The 19,834-nt window shown below is 39.7% G+C and overlaps 1 protein-coding gene across 6 annotated transcripts in view; it reads right to left on the bottom strand.

Annotated features, from left to right (window-relative positions):
- Positions 1-19,834, bottom strand: part of YLPM1 (YLP motif containing 1) — a 92,748-nt gene that overhangs the window by 47,235 nt on the left and 25,679 nt on the right. For 4 of the 6 annotated variants that reach the window (XM_089522213.1, XM_089522214.1, XM_089522211.1 and 1 more), the window contains exons 2-5: positions 14,917-15,156; positions 8,521-8,724; positions 6,345-7,618; positions 682-2,775 (exon numbers count right to left, since the gene is read on the bottom strand). In XM_089522213.1, the coding sequence (XP_089378339.1) occupies positions 682-2,775; positions 6,345-7,618; positions 8,521-8,724; positions 14,917-15,156 (3,812 nt within the window). Of the gene's footprint in view, positions 1-681; positions 2,776-6,344; positions 7,619-8,520; positions 8,725-10,865; positions 11,225-14,916; positions 15,157-19,834 lie in introns of those variants that run through there. The other 2 variants (XM_089522215.1, XM_089522212.1) reach the window with 2 other exon arrangements.

Genomic DNA, 19,834 nt, shown 5'->3' with positions numbered 1-19,834 from the left:
TTTACAAATCTTTTTGTTTCTCAAATCTCTCTTTGGATTTTTTTAATAAAAATATCCAGGTGTGCATTAGCAGGATTTCTTTGACTTCATCACCCATTCATAATCCACTTTGTTCCCCAGGTTCAAGATAAGAATTATATCCATCAGCTATGTTATTCCAATTTTTCTAACATGGGTATGTTCTGCCCACATTTTCTTGGCACTATGGGAGAATCTCTGACACTTTCAAAATATTGTAATGTGTTAATTTGATAAAAGTTAACATTTAAAGCACAGTTATCTCAATGACTGATAGGAGTATCAGCCTTACAAACCTAACTTGGCACTTGCATTTTAGAAGCCATAATTATGTACAGCTATCTGCCACTTTGATGTGCACATACAAGGATATGGAAAGGAAGAAATTTCTAAAGTAAATGAAACAGTGAGAACCAATTTGATGTAGTAGTTTGTTGAATGCTGGACTCGGATTCAAGGAGATCATGGCTTGAATCCTCAGTCAGCCTTAGAAACCAACTGGGTGACTTTGGGTAAATTACACTCCCACTCTTAGATGAAGGCAATGCTAAACCTCCCCTGAAAAAATCTTGCTAAGAAAACCCTGTGATGGGGTTGCCATAAGTCAAGTCCACTTGAAGACACATAAAACCAACAAATTAAACAAGCATAGCATCAACTCACCGTAGCATTTTTAGCTCTTGGGCTGCCTTCAAGATTATTTCATGCTGCCTTTGGCTAAGGATCATTACTCCTCCTAATGACTGCTCAGCTGCTACATTTGGCTCTTCTCCCAACAGTTCAGACCGAGGTGGCAGTGGTGGTGGTTCCATGTGATCCTCTAAAGGTGGGTATCTTTCCCTTTCATTCTGGTACCACCTATCTGGAAACCTTTCCCTCTCCCAGTCACCTCTGTCAGGTGGGAAGTCAGACTGTTCTCTCCACATATCATGTCTTTCTGGATACTCTCGAATTCTAAGTTCTCCCCTGTCTCTAGGATCTCTGTCACAGAAATCTCTCTCTCTTTCATCCAGCCATCGATCCTCATGATATCTGTCTAAAGGAGGAAGGGGAGGAAGTGGTGGGAGAGGAGGTATGTCCAGATCATGACTCAAAGTGCCTCTGTCCAATGGTCTTACATAATCTCTTTCCCAGTCCCTTTCTAACTCACGATCATACACATCCAAGGGTCTTCTGATCCAGTCCAGATCTCTGTCTATCTCCCTGTCTCTACCCACAGGCCTTTCCCAATCATCCCAAAATGGATCTCGTCTCTCAAGATCAGCAGACAAGGGAGGTAAGGGAGGCAGAGGGGGCAGAGGTGAAAGTGGAGGCAATGGATGGTGGTGTGGTAACAAGTCATCTCTCTCATATGGATCAAAGGGATCATCATGATACTGCTGGTCACGCTCATGCCAGTATCTGTCTCTATCCCACTCATCCAATCGCCTGCGCTCTAGGGGAGGACCATCTCTGTATTCAAACGGATGTCCCTCTTCCATACCAACATCCCCATATGTCCATGGAGGCCTAGTTGGTTCTTCACAATATTGAGGTAAATTTTCAATATTATCTTCATCATGCCTGTGCAGATCCCTCTCCCGGCTACTAGGCATCCTTCCCAGGTCTCTCTCTCGGCTACCAGGTCTCCTGCCTAGGTCTCTTTCCCGGCTATTAGCTCGACGAACTGGGCCCCTCTCCCTGCTCCCAACCTGTCGATCCAGTGCTCTGTCCTGGCTGCTGGGGGGCCTAACTATGCCTCTTTCTCGACTACCTGCACGGCCCCTCTCTCTGTTGCTGATCCGAGGTGGTAACCCTCTCTCCTGGCTGCTTGATCTCCTACCCAATGCCCTTTCCTGGTTGCCCGACTGTCCTCCCATCCCAGATTCCCAATTGCCCTCTGACAGTTTGTCATGGTTTCCTAGTCCACTGCTTACATCTCTGCCTGATACATCTCTAGTCTGCCCTCTACCTCTATTTGGCATTCCTCTTCCTCTGACATCTTCCCTTCGGCCTCGTCCCCTACCTCTAGTATCTTCCATTCTACCCTGGCCCCTGCCTCTGCCAACTGGTCCTTTTGCCTGATTATCTCCTGGTTTAATTTGCCCTCTCCCCCTGTTCTCCAATTTGGACTGTTCGTTCTGATTATTTTCTGAGGCCAGTTTATCTTCCATAGAATTCAATTCTTTATTTCCTATTAGTGGTGACGGTAATAATGTTTTCTTCCCTCCTGGTTTTGGAGGAAGTGTGGAAACTGGTGGCTGATGCAGGGCAGCTGAAGTATGAGAAGATGTTTCTGATTCTTCTGATTGCAATTCAGACTCAGCTGCACTCTGCTTCTTCCCTTCTGACATTACTTCACCCTCTTTTCTGGATAAATTTTGTTGCGCTGTAGACAAGTCCTTATCAGGTTGACCTGGGCCAGGGATTTTTGTATCTGGCGTAAATTTAGATTTATGTGCTGCTGACTGACCACTTCCCATTTCAGTAATAGATTCTTTATTTTCTCCTTGATGATTCTGTTGCCCCAGAGGAGGTCTAGGTCCTCTCCACCGTGGTCCACTTGCTTGAGAAGTCTGCATTTGTGGTGCACCCGAGGGAGTATAAAATGCTGCTGCTGGTCCCCGAGGGATAGTCCCCTGTTTGCCTGAAGATCCATCCATATGTTGATTTTGAAGCCTTGTCCGTGGACCTTCTAAACGTTGGCCCTGAAAATGAGGCCCTCTCTGTCTTGGAGATTCAAATCTCTCAAAGCCTCTTCCTCGTGGTCCATCAAACCTATATGTTTAAATAGAGAAATTTTCCATAACAAACAGGATATGATCAGACATCTCTATTGAACAATGCCCATCCCTTTTGTCGCGTATCAAATTGAAGCCTCATGGAGTAGTAACGATCGTCAAAATTAACTAGAAAAAATAGATGTGATGATACAATACAGAATGCAACCAGAATAAGGATTGATTCCACACACACTTCCCTTTTTCAAAGAGCGACACATGAAACTCTAGAAATCTAAGTAATAGCAAATAGTACAGCATGCCAGTGCCAACTGTGGGTTTTCCATCCACAGTTTGAGCTTCCACAGAGGGCAAGTCGCAGCTGTTTCAATGGATGTGTGCATAAGTGGTGGTGCAAGCAGCAGCGAATGGTTGTAGCTTCCAGGATCCTTTCCTGGCTTTCCTGTCCCTCCCTGCCGTGTAACATTGGGAGGCAAGTATAGGGGTGTGTGTGTGTTAGAAAGTGTTCTTCCAATATTCAAAAAGGCTCTCTATGCTTTTCCTCAATTGTTAGGCCCCTAACCCTAGCACGGACTGAGTCCGTAACAAATGGCGGTGGCCGTTCCACACGGCCGCTGCCATCTTGACGTAACGGACGCTCTGCGTCCGCACGTCACGCCCTGGAAGTGACGCCACGAGTGCGTGACTAGCGCCTCACGGCGTCTTTTCCGGGGCCCAGGAAGGAGCGCGATTTCCGCGATCCTTCCTCGGAGCGTCCGGGAGCCGCGCAGTTTAAAGGCTGAGGTTCCCGGACGCTGCAAGCGGAGGCGGAGCCAGACCGCTGCTTCTCAGTGGTATGTAACCCGCCATTGTTTAGATGTTATCAGCCTTAAGGTAGATACTGTAAAACTTTTATTAAGCTGCACTTCACTATTCCAACCAATGTCCAACTAGTCAGTTTAGCGAAGAGAAAATGACGTGAGGGTAGCCTGTTGGTTTGGATGAAATTGGTTTAATCTGGCTTCATGTCTGGCTTGGGAATTGAGACAGCTTTGAACACGCGGATAACTGAACAATACCAAAGGCAGGGGTAGTTATGTTCTTTTGGTTATGCTGATCTTTCAAGAAGTCAGTGATACTGATTTCTAAATATTAGTAACCAGGAGATCTTTCTCGATCACCTGAAAAGGATGGACTTGAGACATACCATCTTATAATGGCTCCAGTCAGTTAGAGTTGGTTTTACAAAAAGTCATGTTTGTTCACTCTTTTGGCCATGAGTATGAACCAGTCTGAGATGGTGCTGGGAGAAAACCTCTTTGGTGGCAGATCCCAGGATGTGGAATTCTCCTCTACAGAAGGTCCAGTTGGCCCCCTCTCTGCTCTCTTTTCATTGGCAAGCAAAGGCCATTGATGTGGTATACCTGTGTTTTGGAAGTGGTAACCTTTTTCTTTTTAGTTATAATTTATATGTGTTTAACCTGCTTTTATCCATATGCATTTAAAATAGAATAATTATTTGTTTATTTATTTTTTAAATTATGTAAAACAAAATTTTAGCTGAACTTTCTTTTCAATTTTGTAATCTACTTTGGGTTCCATATCAGGAGAAAAGAAGGATATAAATAATATAAATATAAGGCCATTCCTCAGAATTCAGCCTTGTGCCCCACACTAACATGTACATGGATCTGTAGGGTGAGAGCATTTGTCCTGCAAAGGCTGGAGTATTTATCTGTTTGTTTTCAGGTCAATTCAAAATGTTGATGATGATCTTTAAACCCTTAAATAGTTTAGATCCCAGATCCTTTTAGGGATCATCTCCTCCCACTTCTATTTGTTCAAGCTCTAAGATCTGATAGAGAGGTCTTCATCTATATCTCAACTATGCTGGAGACACAGTTGACAGACACAAGAAAAAGGCATTCCCTGTGACAACAACAAACTGTGGAACTATTTGCTCTGCAGGCTCAGTTTGTACTCATATTTACAATCTTGATATATGCGAAAAATCTTGTTTGCTATATGGGAAATACCTGACCTTTTTAAAAGATGACTTTTTTAAACCCAATTCTTGTTTTATTTGCTTTTTGCATTTGCTTTAATATATATCTATATGTAATATCTTCTTTTTCTGAATGTTAATTGTATGTTATTATTGATTTTAATTGTTGTTTGCCTCCCTCAGTAGTACATAGTACTAAGTAGTAGTATAGTATATAAGTACACAGGTAGTACATAAAAAGTACATAATAGACATTGAAAAGGCAGGATATAAAGTTTTATCAAAATAAAAAACAAAAAACCCTAGCATCTATATGAAGTACATCCTATAAAAACAAAATAGAAACATGAAATGTTGTGGTGCAGCACCCCAAATTTTACTGGAATTTCATCTGCTCCAGAAATGTAAATCTTTGGGACTAAGAAGCTTGAGACAGAAACCAAATCAACACACTTTGTCAAAATGCCATATTCCATAGCCAAGGCGGGGTAATAAGCCACTCAGAATACATCCTCAATCTGCAATCAACAATTAATACTTTATTTAGGTGCTGGATTCAGATATCAATGGAAAGCTGAAAGAAGGATCAAACTAGCTTATTGGGACTAACAATTTTTAAGATGTCATATACAGTATGCTCAAAATTGTGAGAAACGATAAAAGGAAAAGATGGAAAGATAATTTCAATGCTACAAATCATCAAGTCTTAACTTAAAAATATAACAAAGTTTAATTTCTTCTTATCTCTTTCCATGCAAACACAAACATTTGCAGGACACCTTTGCTGCTTTTAGATGGAAGTGAAAATAATTTTATTCAGACAAGTTTTTCCAGGATTTTGATTTGGTAGAGTATTTCCTGTTTTTAGCTAGATACTTTTAACAGTTGTCAAGTTAACTTTACTGTACACAGGAACAGGAACAAAACCAAGAAATACTTTTGTATAAGTTCTTAACCCATAACTACATATTTGGCAGCAGACCTGAGGATGGGAACCAATCTCCACTGAACTGCTGCAGGAAGTGGCTAGTAATGTGAGCTTAACTACCCTCCAAATCATGTCATGCCGTATCATGTCAGTAAATCAGCTGTGTGAAGTGGCTTGTTTAAGGAAGCTGTTGGAATGTGAATGCAGACATACTCTGCCCACTGCTTCTCTCTCCAAACTGCCCTTCAATGTAATCACTTCACAGTTATTTGGTGGTGACCCAAATCTGTACACTTGAAAAGTTCTTTCAGAACAGTTCAGAAACTGTCAGAGCCATTGGTATCTGTTCCTTACTTGATGACTCCCTTGAATGCCTAAAGAGAAATGTGTGGGTCACAAATCAGTCAGAACTGTCCAATGAATCTTCAACACAATGAATGGATTGGACAATTCTGACTCTGACTTGTGATCTACAAATTTCTCTTCAAGCATTCGCACAGGAATCACCAAGTAATGAACAGATATGGATGGCTCTAGTTTCTGAATTGTTCTGGAAGAACGTTTAAGGTGTACAGATTTAAAGCATGGTAAACCACAAGATGAAACTTGTAATTGCGCAGTGGCTGTGGGATGACTGTGGCACGTTACACAATCCAGTATTACTAATAAAAAAAGAGAGATAAAGAAAACTTACCTTGGGCCCCTTGGGCCTTCATAGTATGATCCTCTTGGAGAATCAGAAAACCCAGCTGTTCTCACTTGTCTGTTCTGATAGGTGGTGGTGGTTGTGGTGGTGGTAGTAGTAGTAGTAGTAGTACTAGTAACAGATGCAGATGATGATGCTACAGAATGGGGCTTCACTTCAACAGAAGTTGGGTCAGATGAACCTAATGGCACTGTATGTTTGCCAAGAGGAACATAAGAACTCCCTTGGTCTGAAGAGCTAGCAGATGATGTTACATTTGAGCGATAAGACAAACCAGCACCAGAGGAAGGAGTAGGGAGAAGAGCTGGTCTGGCTGTTTCAGTAGCCTGGGAGTTGGCAACTGAATCAGAAATTTTAAATGAAAATGAAATAGATGTAGGGGTAGGAAGCAGAGCTGGTCTGTTTGTCTCAGTGGTCTGTGAAGTGACAGACGAATCAGTATTTTTATAAGTATATGTAGGGGTAGGAAGCAGAGCTGGTCTGGTCGACTCCATGGTCTGGGAGCTGACAGGGGTCTCAGTTGCTTTAAATGTAAAAGAAGTAGAGGTAGGGGTAGGAAGCAGACCTGGCCTGGCCACTTCTGTTGTCTGGGATGTGGGAAGTGGCTCATTAGTATTAGTCATGTAAGAACTAGAAGTAGGAAAGAGAACTGGCCTAGTTACCTCCATGTTATGGGAACTGGCAGGTAATTCAGCTGCTTTGTATGCATAAGAAGAGGTAGGAGTAGGAAGCAGAGCTGGCCTCATTATGTCTGTGGGATGAGGAGGAGGAAGTGGATCTGTAACTTTAGGTTTGAAAGAACCAGATGCAGGAAATATGGTTGGCCTTGTTTCAGTGGACTGAGTGCACTGAGGGCCAGAATCTTTTGGAACAGGTATATCAGACGTATGTGGGTCTGACGAAAATCCAGTAGATGACAGTGGGCGTGCAGTTGAGGACAAAGTAGATGACACCATGGGCATATTACTCTGCATTGTTTGAGAATATGGAGAAAACGGAAGTGGCAGAGTCCCACCACCAGCATATTGACTGTTCATATTCCGAAGTGACTTCACTTTTTCTTGAAGGTGAGCATGAGTAGCTTTCATCTGCCCCTGCCACATCATCCACTGTTTCTCACATTCATGAAGCTGGTCTTTGTGAGGGTAAGTCTGAAGCTGATCCTGCCACTGCTGAAATTCACGTTCCCATTCTTTGTAAAGTGGTTGGAATTGTTTATTTTGAGTCTCATAATGCTGTAATTGTATCTCCACTGACAAAGTCTGCCAGAAACAGAAAGCAATAATGAACACATTTTAAATTAACTCCTTCTAAAGCCACAACCTATATTCACCATGGTCTAAATTTGACTGACAGTCCCTCCCAACTAGAGCTGATCTGCTCATTCAATGGGATTTACATATTTGCTGTCTTCATTCAGCAAGTGATCCAGAGGGTCTACTCTAGCTAGCAATTAGATTTAGAAATTGTTGTATAGTAATCCTATGTTATATAAATGCAGCCTTTTCTCATATATCAGTGTACAAAACCCAGATTTATAAATGAAAAAGTTCACTCTATACAGCTTCAGTAAAATTGTTACTGTACAATGAATGCACAGCCATGCACTGGAGCCCTGAAATGTCATATTCCTTTTTAAAATTATATTTGCAACATATCTATTCCCACTCATTTTAAATGAGCCATATTCTGATACTAAACATATATTTTGACCACACCTATTGAAATTAATGAGAATTCTTTCTGCACATCTTAATGCATATGAGCATGTTAGTCAACAAACATTTTTAGTTTTCTGTCATGCAGAGGCTGCTCTTACATCAACACTTTTGCATTAAAAACTGGAATGTAACTTCTGAAGACAAGAAAAAGAAACTAATATCAGCAGAGAGGCACCGTATTTTAGAATAGAATCATACCCTGGAGCTATGGAAGTAAGCTTCTCCCAATTTTTGCACAAAACAAAATCCAAGGGTGGAAGGGGGAGATCTAGAAGTTTCAAAATTGACCTGAGGGGGAAGGCTGTGTGATACCAACTCCCATATATGCAGACAAATGAGACCATCAAAAAGAATTAACAGCTATGCCCATCATTAAAGTAAAATACAAATTTTATTTAAAAAGAAGGAAGTATGAATCAAATACTATTTCTTTAATGACTTACTGGCAAGTGTGGTGGCTGCTGTATGATCTGCTGGTAGCGCTGCAGAATTTGTTGCAACTGTGCATGCTTTTGCATTATTCTCTGATACTGGAAACCCACTCGCTGTTGTGGATGCTGCTGCCATTGTGTTGCTGCTGCTTGCAACTGCTGTAATCTCAAACGTTCCTCAGGATCCTCTGGTGGTTCAATGTTTAGCTGAGGGCACTAGTATATATCAAACAAAATAAAGTTTTTCAGCACTGTAAGATGCATCAGTTATATAATCCTGATTACTGGAAATACTGCTGTGTGTTTCACACGTGAGTTTTACACATATATCGAATAGTTTTTTGTGGGTTTTTCGGGCTATGTGGCCATGTTCTAGAAGAGTTTATTCCTGATGTTTCGCCTGCATCTGTGGCTGGCATCTTCAGAGAATGCTGGCATGGAAGAGGTGTGTGTGTGTGTGTGTGTGTGTGTGTGTGTGTGTATAGTGCGATCCTGGGTAGGGAGGAGTGATTTCCATGTTAATCTGTGTATTGTACTGTGTTGATGGCAAGGCCTCACGGTGGGAGGATATGCAAAGAGGATTAGTGTCTGCTTAATTAGTGATCATTATCTGCTGGGAAAACCCCTTAACCTGGGTGATTTTCCATTTGCATTTGCTCAGTCCTGATTTTGCTGTTTTTCAGAACTGGTAGGCAAATTTTGTTCACTTTAAGGGTTTCTTCTTTCCTGTTGAAGTTGCCCAACTATCTGTGGATTTCAATGGCTTTCCTGTGCATTCTGACATAATAGTTGTTGGCATAGACCAGAATTTCAGTGTTTCCAAACAGCATTTTATGCCCAGGATGGTTTATAACATGTTCTGCTACTGCTGATTTTTCTGGCTGACCCAGTCTGCAGTGTCTCACATGTCTCTTTGCACAATACACACATTAACATGGAAATCACTCCTCCCTACCTAGGGTCACAGTATACCCAACTCTCTTCTATGCGAGTATTCTCTGAAGATGCCAGCGCAACATCAGGAATAAACTCTTCTAGAACAGGGCCACATAGCCCAAAAAACCCACAAAAAACTATGGATGCCGGCCATGAAAGCCTTCGACTTCACATATATTGAATAGTTCAGATGCAATATAATGAAACAGCATGTTTCAAAGTACAAAGCAGAACAAAACCTTAGTTTTTCAAATAGAAAATTCTCCTTTAATGGAAATCTCCAACAAAACAATTGCTATTTTCCAAGATTACTACTCTTTTTGTTTTTGTTGAATGGCCTCCTTTTGCTGTCAGTGTAACCAAGAGGGGGCAATTTTCCTCCCGTATAGCCTTTCCCTTCACATGCCCTAAAAACCTGCTCTTGACAGTTAGGAACAGATTTTTGGCTAGTGCAGAGGACTATGGGGTGGGGCAGGAAAGCAGACAGACCATAAATAATAACTAGAAATGTATTATTGGAGGACATTCTTACATTGTTCCACAAATTGTTGAACAAGAGCTGATGGAAAACTGTGAAATGTTTTACAGGACGTTGTCTAAACAGGGATAGAAAGAGAACTTTGGATTTCAGTTCTCTTTTCACTTAAAGATATTGTGACAAAATTTGAACACCCAGGGAAAACAGGGGCACCTTGAGTCCTTATCAAAGGCAGGCTATAACTTAAATAAATAAATAAATAAATAAATAAATAAATAAATAAAACAACCAAAATAGGAATGGAAAATTCAAATGTGAACCAGTTAAAATTCCCCTGTGTAATCACATTTTAAGACACAATTCAACCCTGTGCCATGAAATTCATGTCATTATTTGGATGTCAACTTCTGTAAAATCTAGAAGCACAACGTAACTTAGAATTAACAATTTCATGTTATTGAAATATCAGTTCAGCAAACTGAGTACTGCCCACCTGCTTTCCTTTTATTATCTTTTCACACTGAGTCCCCCGTGCTTCTTTTTGCCTAAATTCAATTTTAAATTCCAGCTAGAATAGACCACTGAACCAATGGAATAAAGATACACGCTGACCTACCAAGTGTCCATTGATTTAATGAGTCTTCTCTAATTGACATAGAAATTGGATGTAGGCCCTTATGCTTAATTTAAACCACAGTTTCCCAAAGAAGGTGTAATGGGAAACTATGGTTTACATTAACTGTGAAGACACACCCAACTAAAGGTGGTGGCAGGTTTGGGTGTGCAACGCCGGTACCCTGGTGAAATCAAACTCTTTTACCCAAAAAGGCTCTGACGCTGAGTGTAAAGTTCAAAAAGGGGGAAGTTTAATTTAAAGAACAAAAATAAAGAGTTTTCTCCTCCCCAGGTCTAAATAACTTGAAATAGAAGATACTTTACAGACTTTCAGCAATCTTCAGGTTGTCATCTTTCTGGGTCTGATCTTGGTTTGATCTCCTCTCTCAATGGAGCTGGTGCAGGGTCTTTCAGCTCCTGAATTCTTTGTCTTGAAGTAGGTAACTAATTTCTCGTAACTGATTTGGCTAACTTGTTCTTGGTAACTAAATTGGCAAACGTGTAAGAAATGCCCTTTCCGGCTGTCTGGGCCTGTTTGCCACCAAAAGACAGCTCTCTGCCTGCTCACAGCAAAGACTGCCTCAAACTAAAAGCCTCTAGCAAAAGCAGAGCATGCTGGGAAAAGGCAAACCAAACCTGGGAAAATGCAGGGGATCCTACAGCTCCTCCCACAACTAATACAATGAACTTTCTTACACTAAAATATTCTATGGCCTGAACCAACATGAAAGAAAATGCAGGGGGAGATTCAAATAGTCCTGGCAGCACTAACCATGCTAGAAATGCTAAGTGAAAACTGGGAAAAGTACACAGGCCCGACAGTTATTATTTAGCTTGGTAAACAATGGGTTATTTTAATATTATTAATAATTTAATAATAATATTTTTTAATAATAGATTATTTTTAGCTTAGTAAAAAATAGGTTATCCAATTGTGTTACATTTGCTCTAGTCCCTGACTATACCCAACAAAGATCACAGACTCAGTTCAGAGAATTCTGGGCATACTAAATTTTGAATGCCAATACAGCTGAGATACTAGGTTGTAAATCAACACAATCAAACTAACAAAATAAAATAAATCTACTGTAGAACAAGGCTGTTTGAAAGTACGAAAATTATGTAATGTACCATACCATAACTCTGTACAATAAACAGAACTTGAATTATTTAGGCTAACTAAATAGCCACTTTTATTAATATAGTAAATTAGACAAATGCATATACAGGCCTAAAGTACATGTAAAGATAAGTAAAGGTGCTGATGAAATGTGGCTTATCATATACTTGCTATGAACTGACTGACACAGGCCATTCATTACCACTTTGCTCATCTCACTAACTTGAGTGGATAAACAAACTAGAAACAGTTTATTTAATATTTTATCCAAATCCAGACTTCAGATTTACAGCTCCCAAACTAGCCAGGATTCATAAAGTAAGAACAAATCCATCACTGTAGGAACACGTTATTTGGTAGCTGGCTAATTCAGTGATAAGGTCAAGAATTTCTCCATCTAACAACTGGCTTTGCTTATAACACTGTAGGTTACACAACAAATCCTGCTGACAATTTTATGGGGTGTTCCTACAAACAATAATACATTGGGTCAAGAACATAAATACAGCTGGCATGTTAGAAAGCTAGTGCCACTATGTAGAGCAATGATTCCCAAAATGGGCAGTATGCCCCCATCCCCAAAGGTGGTGGGAAAGTCCAGGGAACCAGTGAGGGAAAAGGGATGCCTTCAGGCGAAGTACTGGTGTACAAGAAAGACATGAGGAATCAGCGGGCTGTAGGACTTTGGTGGGGACGAGGATTTAAGAGCATGTGGCAGTGAGGGAGAAATAGCAACAAAAAGCAACTTTCACATTTGGAACCCTGCCTAAACTGGGACTTGGCTGGCAGGTTGGACCTGCACTTACTCCTGCTTTCTTTCATTGCAAAGGTCAAGAGGATTTTGTTAACTTATTAAAATGAATTAGACAAACAAATCAACAACAGACTTGACAATTAAATACAATCACCTGGACAGTCTTTCTCAAACTTTTTACCCTGAAAGAACCCTTGAAACATTTTTCAGGCCTCAGGGAACCCCTGTATAAACATAACTATATACAGTTGTCCCTCCATATTCGCTAGGGAACAAGACCCCCATGAATATGGAAAAAATATGGAAAAACAAAAACAGTTTTTACCTGAGAGGAAACCTCTCTAGGAATCTCTAGGTCCTCCAGTGCAACTCTGTGGTCAATGTCCAACATACACTGACCATAGAATGGCACTGGAGTTGCTACAAATGGTCTTTCAGTGCAACTTTTTAGTTAAAGTTGACCACAGAGTTGCACTAGAGGACTTAGACAGTCCTAGAGAGAACATATTAATGAAATTCGTGAATAATCAAATCCGCAAATATCAAAGCCGCAAATATGGAGGGATGACTGTATACAGCTCAAATCTGATTCTCCCCCAATCTTGATCTCTTACAGAACTCTCATGAAACTCCAAGGAACCTTGTTTGAGAAATCCTGAATTAGGAGGTAAATGCAAGTATCTCTGGGTATGAATTACGTGTATGTGTGACTGTGATACAGATTGTCTACTAGTACTATTAGACAATAGTACTGAAGCCGCCTTGAATCCCATTTTGGGAGAAAGACAGGATATAAATGCAATAAATACATATATATTAGAAATACTTTTGGGTACCTGACAAATCTGGATGGTCAATACTGGAAACAAAATGTTAAGACTTATCCCACTGAACTGTCATGTTCTGATCCACCAAGGTAAGCTTTATAGTCTTGATTTTTGATCTTAATATAGAAATATTTCTCTTTTTACAGCATTATAAGATCACCTACAATAATGTGATTTATTCCTAATACCTAAATGAATTAAAAAAACACACAAAAACTATACTTTGTAACAGAGTAAAGTACTATAAAATCCAAATTCTAAAAAAACATTTATTGGGCCAAACAAAATGCGCAAAATACATGATGCAAGCTTTCAAAGTTTTACTACTTTCTTTATCAGGCAAAGTGCTAAAAATCAAATAGGAGAAAGGGGGAAATGACAGTGTTGGAGTAACAGGCCTACATTTTGTCAAGATGTTGTTATAGTTGTTCTCGGTTAAGATGGAATAGAGGGATAGCCAAGTAGGAAGAGGCCATTCTTCCTTTTTGGCCATGTGGGTTCTGGGAGATAAAGAGTTGTAAAGTCCAGGAAATACATTTTAAATTCCATTAGCAACACAAAAAGAAATCTCCTTTGAGATCCAGGTTTGATTTTTAACACCTCTGCTTGATGAAGAAGTCAGTAGAGTTTCAAAAGCTTGCATCATATATTTTGTGCATTTTGCCTGACCACACTAAAGGTGTCACTGTTTTTGGATTTTGGATGTTATTATACTTTGCTTTATGGTCAACAAAGCTACTCTTGGCTATGCTATCTGGATTTGTGTAACTCAATGTTATGTTTGGTCTGTGGCAGCCTCAAGAGGCGAAGCTATTACTGAAGGCAAGCTCTGCAAAGTGATACCAAAACTGAGACTTTCTATTTTACAGATATACATACCTCAATGTACACAGCCTCTCCATACACTGAAATGACTTCATATACCTGACAGCTACAAATCCTGAACCTGAAGCTCAAACACCATGTCTAAACACAATGGCGGGTTATAGACCACCGAAAAGCGGCGGTCTGGCTCCGCCGCCGTTTGCAGCGTCCGGGAGATGCAGCCTTTAAACGGCGCAACTCCCAGACGCTGCAGAGAAGGAGCGCGGAAATCGCGCTCCTTCTCGGGCCCCAGAAGAGGCGCCCCAAGTGCCAAAGGGTGCACTCGCGGCGTTACTTCCGGTGCACCACGTGCGGACGCAGAGCGTCCGTTACGTCAATATGGTAGCCCCCATGTGGAAGGGGCGCTGCCATATTGTACGTATTCCATACGTACTAGGGTTAGGGGGGTGCCGAAGCACTGCCCCTTCCTAACCCTAATACGTATGGAATACGTATTTTTTGGCGGTGTGTAACCTGCCTAAGAAGAAGAGTCATGGCTTATTCCTAATTATCTCCTCCCCTACACCAAAGAGTCAAGGCAGACATGTACACTGTACACAACAAATGAAAAGAACACCTGCACGAGAATGTCAGAAACCTAAAATTAACGCATCAAACAGGCATTAAGGCACTGTAAATTTGAACTAATTGGCAAAGGGTTTTCATCCCCCCCATCCTTGTATTCTAAAGTAACCATGCCAGCAGCCAAGAGATTTTACAGCTAGCTCCATTTATAGTATATATTTGAAAACAAGGAAGAGGAAACAAAAATCTACAAACATAACACATAGTGACAGCTCTGTGCACAGCATACCTTTGCCTCAACAGATGACAAAGGAGGATCATCATTTTTGGGATGTGGTAATATAGGTTCATAAGGCAAAGCAGGTTCAGAAGGTTCATCAGAAATGGGAATTTCCCTTTCTTCTTGCCTTTGCTCAGGGGCATCATTTACAGCTCCCAAAACTGATGGCAGCTGTTGTCCCAGTGCATGTGCTTTTGCCCTCTGCTGCAGAGTAAGCAGATGCTGTTGATACCAATAGTGCTGCTGTTCCTACAACAGAAAAGATGAGAAGGATAACAGTTTCTAGTTTTAAATGAAAAGATCATATCCTAGAATCATACCCCAACATCAGGCATTGACAAACACAGAAGAAACCTAGTTTTTAAAGGGCATTTGTATTTATCTTAAAAAAAAAAAACCTCAGACAAGCCCCCTTGTGACAACTTTTCCTACCACAGTAAACTTCAACAGAGCCAGTGAAAATACAGATCATAAGTCTAATTAAGATTTAATTGCACAACTGGATTTTATAGTTTTTTGTGGGTTTTTCGGGTTATGTGGTCATGTTCTAGCAGAGTTTCTTTCTGACGTTTCGCCAGCATCTGTGGCTGGCATCTTCAGAGAATGTTTGCCTGGAAAGGACTTGGCTATATATACTGTGTGATCTGGAAAGGCAGGAGTGATTTGCATGTGTCTTGGAACAATTTCTCCCTGTAGAGATTTCCAATGTAAAGTCGAAGGCTTTCATGGCCGGCATCCAGTTTTTTGTGGGGTTTTTCGGGTTATGTGGATTTTAATTTGTGATTTTTTCACTACCCTTGCTTCCTTACTCTTTATGCTTGTTTTATGTTAGTTTGTTTTATTAGAACCGACTACATTTTTAATAAAAGGCAGCATAAAGCTTTTTTAGGAAGTATTTTAGTGTTGTGACTTATAGTGATTTTGACTTTTTAAAAATGATGTTTATGCATTGCTTTCAATGTTACTGTGGCAAAAAATGAGGTACTGTATATACATTTGAAAAAAGTTTAGATTATTCTCACATATTCTGTGTGTATCTTTGGCAAATTCATCTGTTCCAGAATGCTGCAGACCATACTGATTAAAGCTGGTTATATGGAATACCTAACAATGACATCCCTGAATATTAGTCCTCTTCCAAGCACAAACTGAAGTGCTAATTATAACCCAAGAAGCCCTTGGGTCTAGGAAATCCAAAGACTGTGTTTTTCCATGTTTATGTATTTAACCCCACTCTTCTACTACAGTATATGGGACCCAAACTGCCAGTATGTCAGTATGCATAGCTTTTAATATCCTTTTATAAATGCTCTTATTATTTGTAAATGCCAGCTACCATAGAATGCTGTTACTTTTTCTTACTGATGCTTTTCTTTATTGTGTTTAACACTCTTATTAGAAATATTTTACTGGATATGATTTCAATTGATGAGTTTTAAAATTTTAAATAATGTTTTATTATAATTTTATTATAATTTTATTGTTAGTTGCTTTGAGTGCTACATTTACTGTATATAATCAGCTATAAGTTGACACAATGTATAGCTTGAGGGCAGTTTGGGGACCAAAAGTATGAATATTGATATGACCCATGGATATGTCAAGGGTAAAAAAGACAGGGGCATTAAACACAGGATCTAAAGGATGAAGTAAAGAAAAAAATGCCCCCCCCCCCCCAAAAAAAAAAAAACCTCTTGCAAAATTCCAATAGGCATAACTGTTTATGCTCACAATAAAGGCTGGATGGATGAAAGAGTAGAGGAGGGGTCAGTGCTTCCAGAAAAAACTATGCTCTTGCCTTTCAACCGGGATGGTCCTCTTTTTTCTAAGAGTTCAGTACCTATGGGTAAGTTGACCCAGGTTTTTTGGGACAATTTTTTGATAATTCCTAAACATATACATGAGTATATACAGTAGTTAAAAGTCCAGACTTAAATGAAGTAATAAAATAGCTTATATTTTCCAGATAAGTCATCACGTATATAGTAAGCAAAGAAAGCCTTTGTTTTGAAAAGTCTTGAGGCAATATTTTGAATGTACAGAAAATGTTCAGTGTGATATCTCTTATTTGAGTGTTAATAACCTCATGTGGCTGAACCTAGCTGTTAAGCCAATGGTCTGACACAGAGCTTAGAAAAGTTACTTTTTAATTTAATTTAATGGATTTATATCCTTCCTTTCTCCCAAAATAGGCTTTAGGCTGGAACTACTTGGAACTACTGCTCTCAGAACAACCCAACATTCACTTGTGATGGGTTGGCCATGCTTTTGCATTCACTTCAATGCTAAAAGGCTTCTTTTAGTCCCACTCCCTTTGTACAGATAGTCTTAAAGCAGGTCTTTCATCATCAACATACTAGTGAAAACAGGCCAGTACAAAGGGTTGGATTCTTATTTCCTTTCCCTGGTCAATCTAGTTGTAGACAAATAATCTAAAGGGTGAAAAAGAACAGAAATTAAAGAAAGATCTATGCACTATATCTTTCAAGTATTAACTAAACATTTTAAAAGTGCTGTAAATGTCTTAAATGTATGTGATTAATTTGATATTTTATCTGTGTTTATTGGCTGATGTTTCTACTATCTCTTTGATTAATATTCATAAACTTTCAAATTTAATGGATTTATATCCTTCTTTTCTCCCAAAATAGGCTTTAGGCTATTTACTGTCTATTTACTATCTTACTGTTTATTAGTTTTTTGGGATAATGGAACACATGCTTCTTAAAATAAATAAAAATCCTAACATAATCAAAAGAATGAACAGCTAACAAGTCCAGTACAGTCGGCCCTTCTTAAACACTGGTTTTTTATACACGGACTCAAGTATCCACGGTTTGAAAATATTCAAAAAATTTCCAAATATCAAACCCTGATTTTCCATTTTTTATAAGGGACACCATCTTGCTATGTCATTATATGTACTGGGACATCCATAGATTTTGTTATCCATGGGGGATCTTGGAACCAAACCCCAGCGTATAACAAGGGTCCACTCTACTATTTTCAGTGTAAAACCTAAGATCAATAGCAATAATTTTTGCAGCCCACAGGTCTGGAGAATACAGCATACTGTTCCCTGTTGTGTGCATGCAGCATCACCTTGGATAAAAAAGGTAGCAGCAGAACATTGTTGTTAGAGAATATGACTACTAAATCATTAACAATGCAATTATGCCCTAGTCTATGCAGAATTAACGTCTAGTGAGTTTAAAAAGAATTTAGTTCCAACTAAATCTGTATAAGCAAACTACAGCTCTTGATTTATAACTAATCCTCCAGACAGACTGACAGAGATTAACAACTGACAGCTGGAAGAATAATTCAACAATCAAACTACTAATGTCAAATGCATATGACAAAAGTCCCAACAACAGAGTACAGAAAGCTTATTTTCATTGCTGAAAACAGAGGACAGAATATAAAGAAATGTGTGACAAAAAGCAGAAGAATTAGAAGAAACTTCAAGGAATTATGAACAAAGGATGTACAGTATAAAATGTATATGATTATCTGGATTATCTGCCAGCTACTCAAGTCATAACTACACATTGTACTAGCATATAGGTTTCCTGTATACATATCTTCTGGGTACCATAAACAAGAGGTAGGAATATTTGCAGGGGAGGATGAACAGGATAAAGGAGGAGTTTAACACTTACTGCATTTGCAGATTATCCTCTGCTCCTATACTGTTTATTTTCCCCTGCAGGCCAGGCTTCCTTCAGCCTTTAGGCCTTACTGGAGGGCAAAAAAATTAAAAGATTGTGTGGGATATTTAAAAGGAAGTTCTCAGTCACTCATCAATTATTTCTGAAAATCCCCACCACACGTTAATATGAATGGAGCACAGTACTGGGAACCTATAAATTGCATCCAATGTTGTTAGCACAATCAGGGAAAACAGATACAAGTGGGTTCCTCATCTCTGTCTTCCTATTAGAGTCTCCTGCATCCCTTGTGTCTTGTCACATCATGTCTCATTGCACATTGTTGCTAAGGCCCCCTTAATTGAAACTTTGTGGGGAAAACTAAGGGAATGGGGACCTCTTTTGCATGTGGTTTCCTTCTATTGGCTCCAGCATTACATGGCGTATTGCTTCCTGTAAAATATGACACCAAGGAATCAGAGAACAAATACATGAACTTGCATACAAAACTATATTCATATTTGTGCTTGTACAGTCACCCCTCCATTTTTGTGAGGGATCCTTTTCAGACCTCCCTGCGAAATTGAAAAATCACTAATATTCAAGGGCCATTGGCTTGAATGATGGTGCACACTCGGGGGAACCCATGGGCGCACATAATGAGCATGCTCCTCATTTAGTCCCCCTCCATTTGCTGCTTGCAAATGGGCGAGGGACGGATTCCAAGTCCGTAAAAACAGAAGGGCAACTGTATATCCAGAAGACAAGATATTTAAGTAAAACCTCATTTTAAATATTTTAGTACAAATCATATGTACAATCTGGATTTAGTTAATAAAACAAATTGAAGTAGCAGACTGAAGAAACTTTGTCAGAACTATTCCCATAAAACTAATTATAGCAAAACAGACAAGGTGTCACCCTCAATGGCTATTTCATGTGGTTTCAGAAATCTTATTCAGTGTTTTCTAGTTCATCATAATTGTCAATGTAAGTAAATAGGTGATCGTGAAGTGCCCAAGATTCAACAGAGGAACAGTGCAGAACAAAGCTATGCCAAGGTATCTGAGCTCTGAGTGTACTATGCTGCCAGCATACTGTGTCACACCTCTGTACAACTGATCATATAAACCTGCATTACACTTATTCCCACTTACATTGTACAATGGTAGACAGGCCCTTGTCAAAGTACATTGAAGACATGCTTGCATAGTACCTTGTAAGCCACAAGTACTTGGGCAATGGGTTATGCTGGCAGAGCTCTCCTTATGCAGCCA

This window comes from Sceloporus occidentalis, unplaced genomic scaffold (genome assembly GCF_023333645.1).
Source record: "Sceloporus occidentalis isolate IW3139 unplaced genomic scaffold, rSceOcc1.0.p SCAF_4, whole genome shotgun sequence".
Taxonomy (NCBI): Eukaryota; Metazoa; Chordata; class Lepidosauria; order Squamata; family Phrynosomatidae; genus Sceloporus; species Sceloporus occidentalis.
This window is presented reverse-complemented; position numbering and strand designations above follow the sequence as displayed.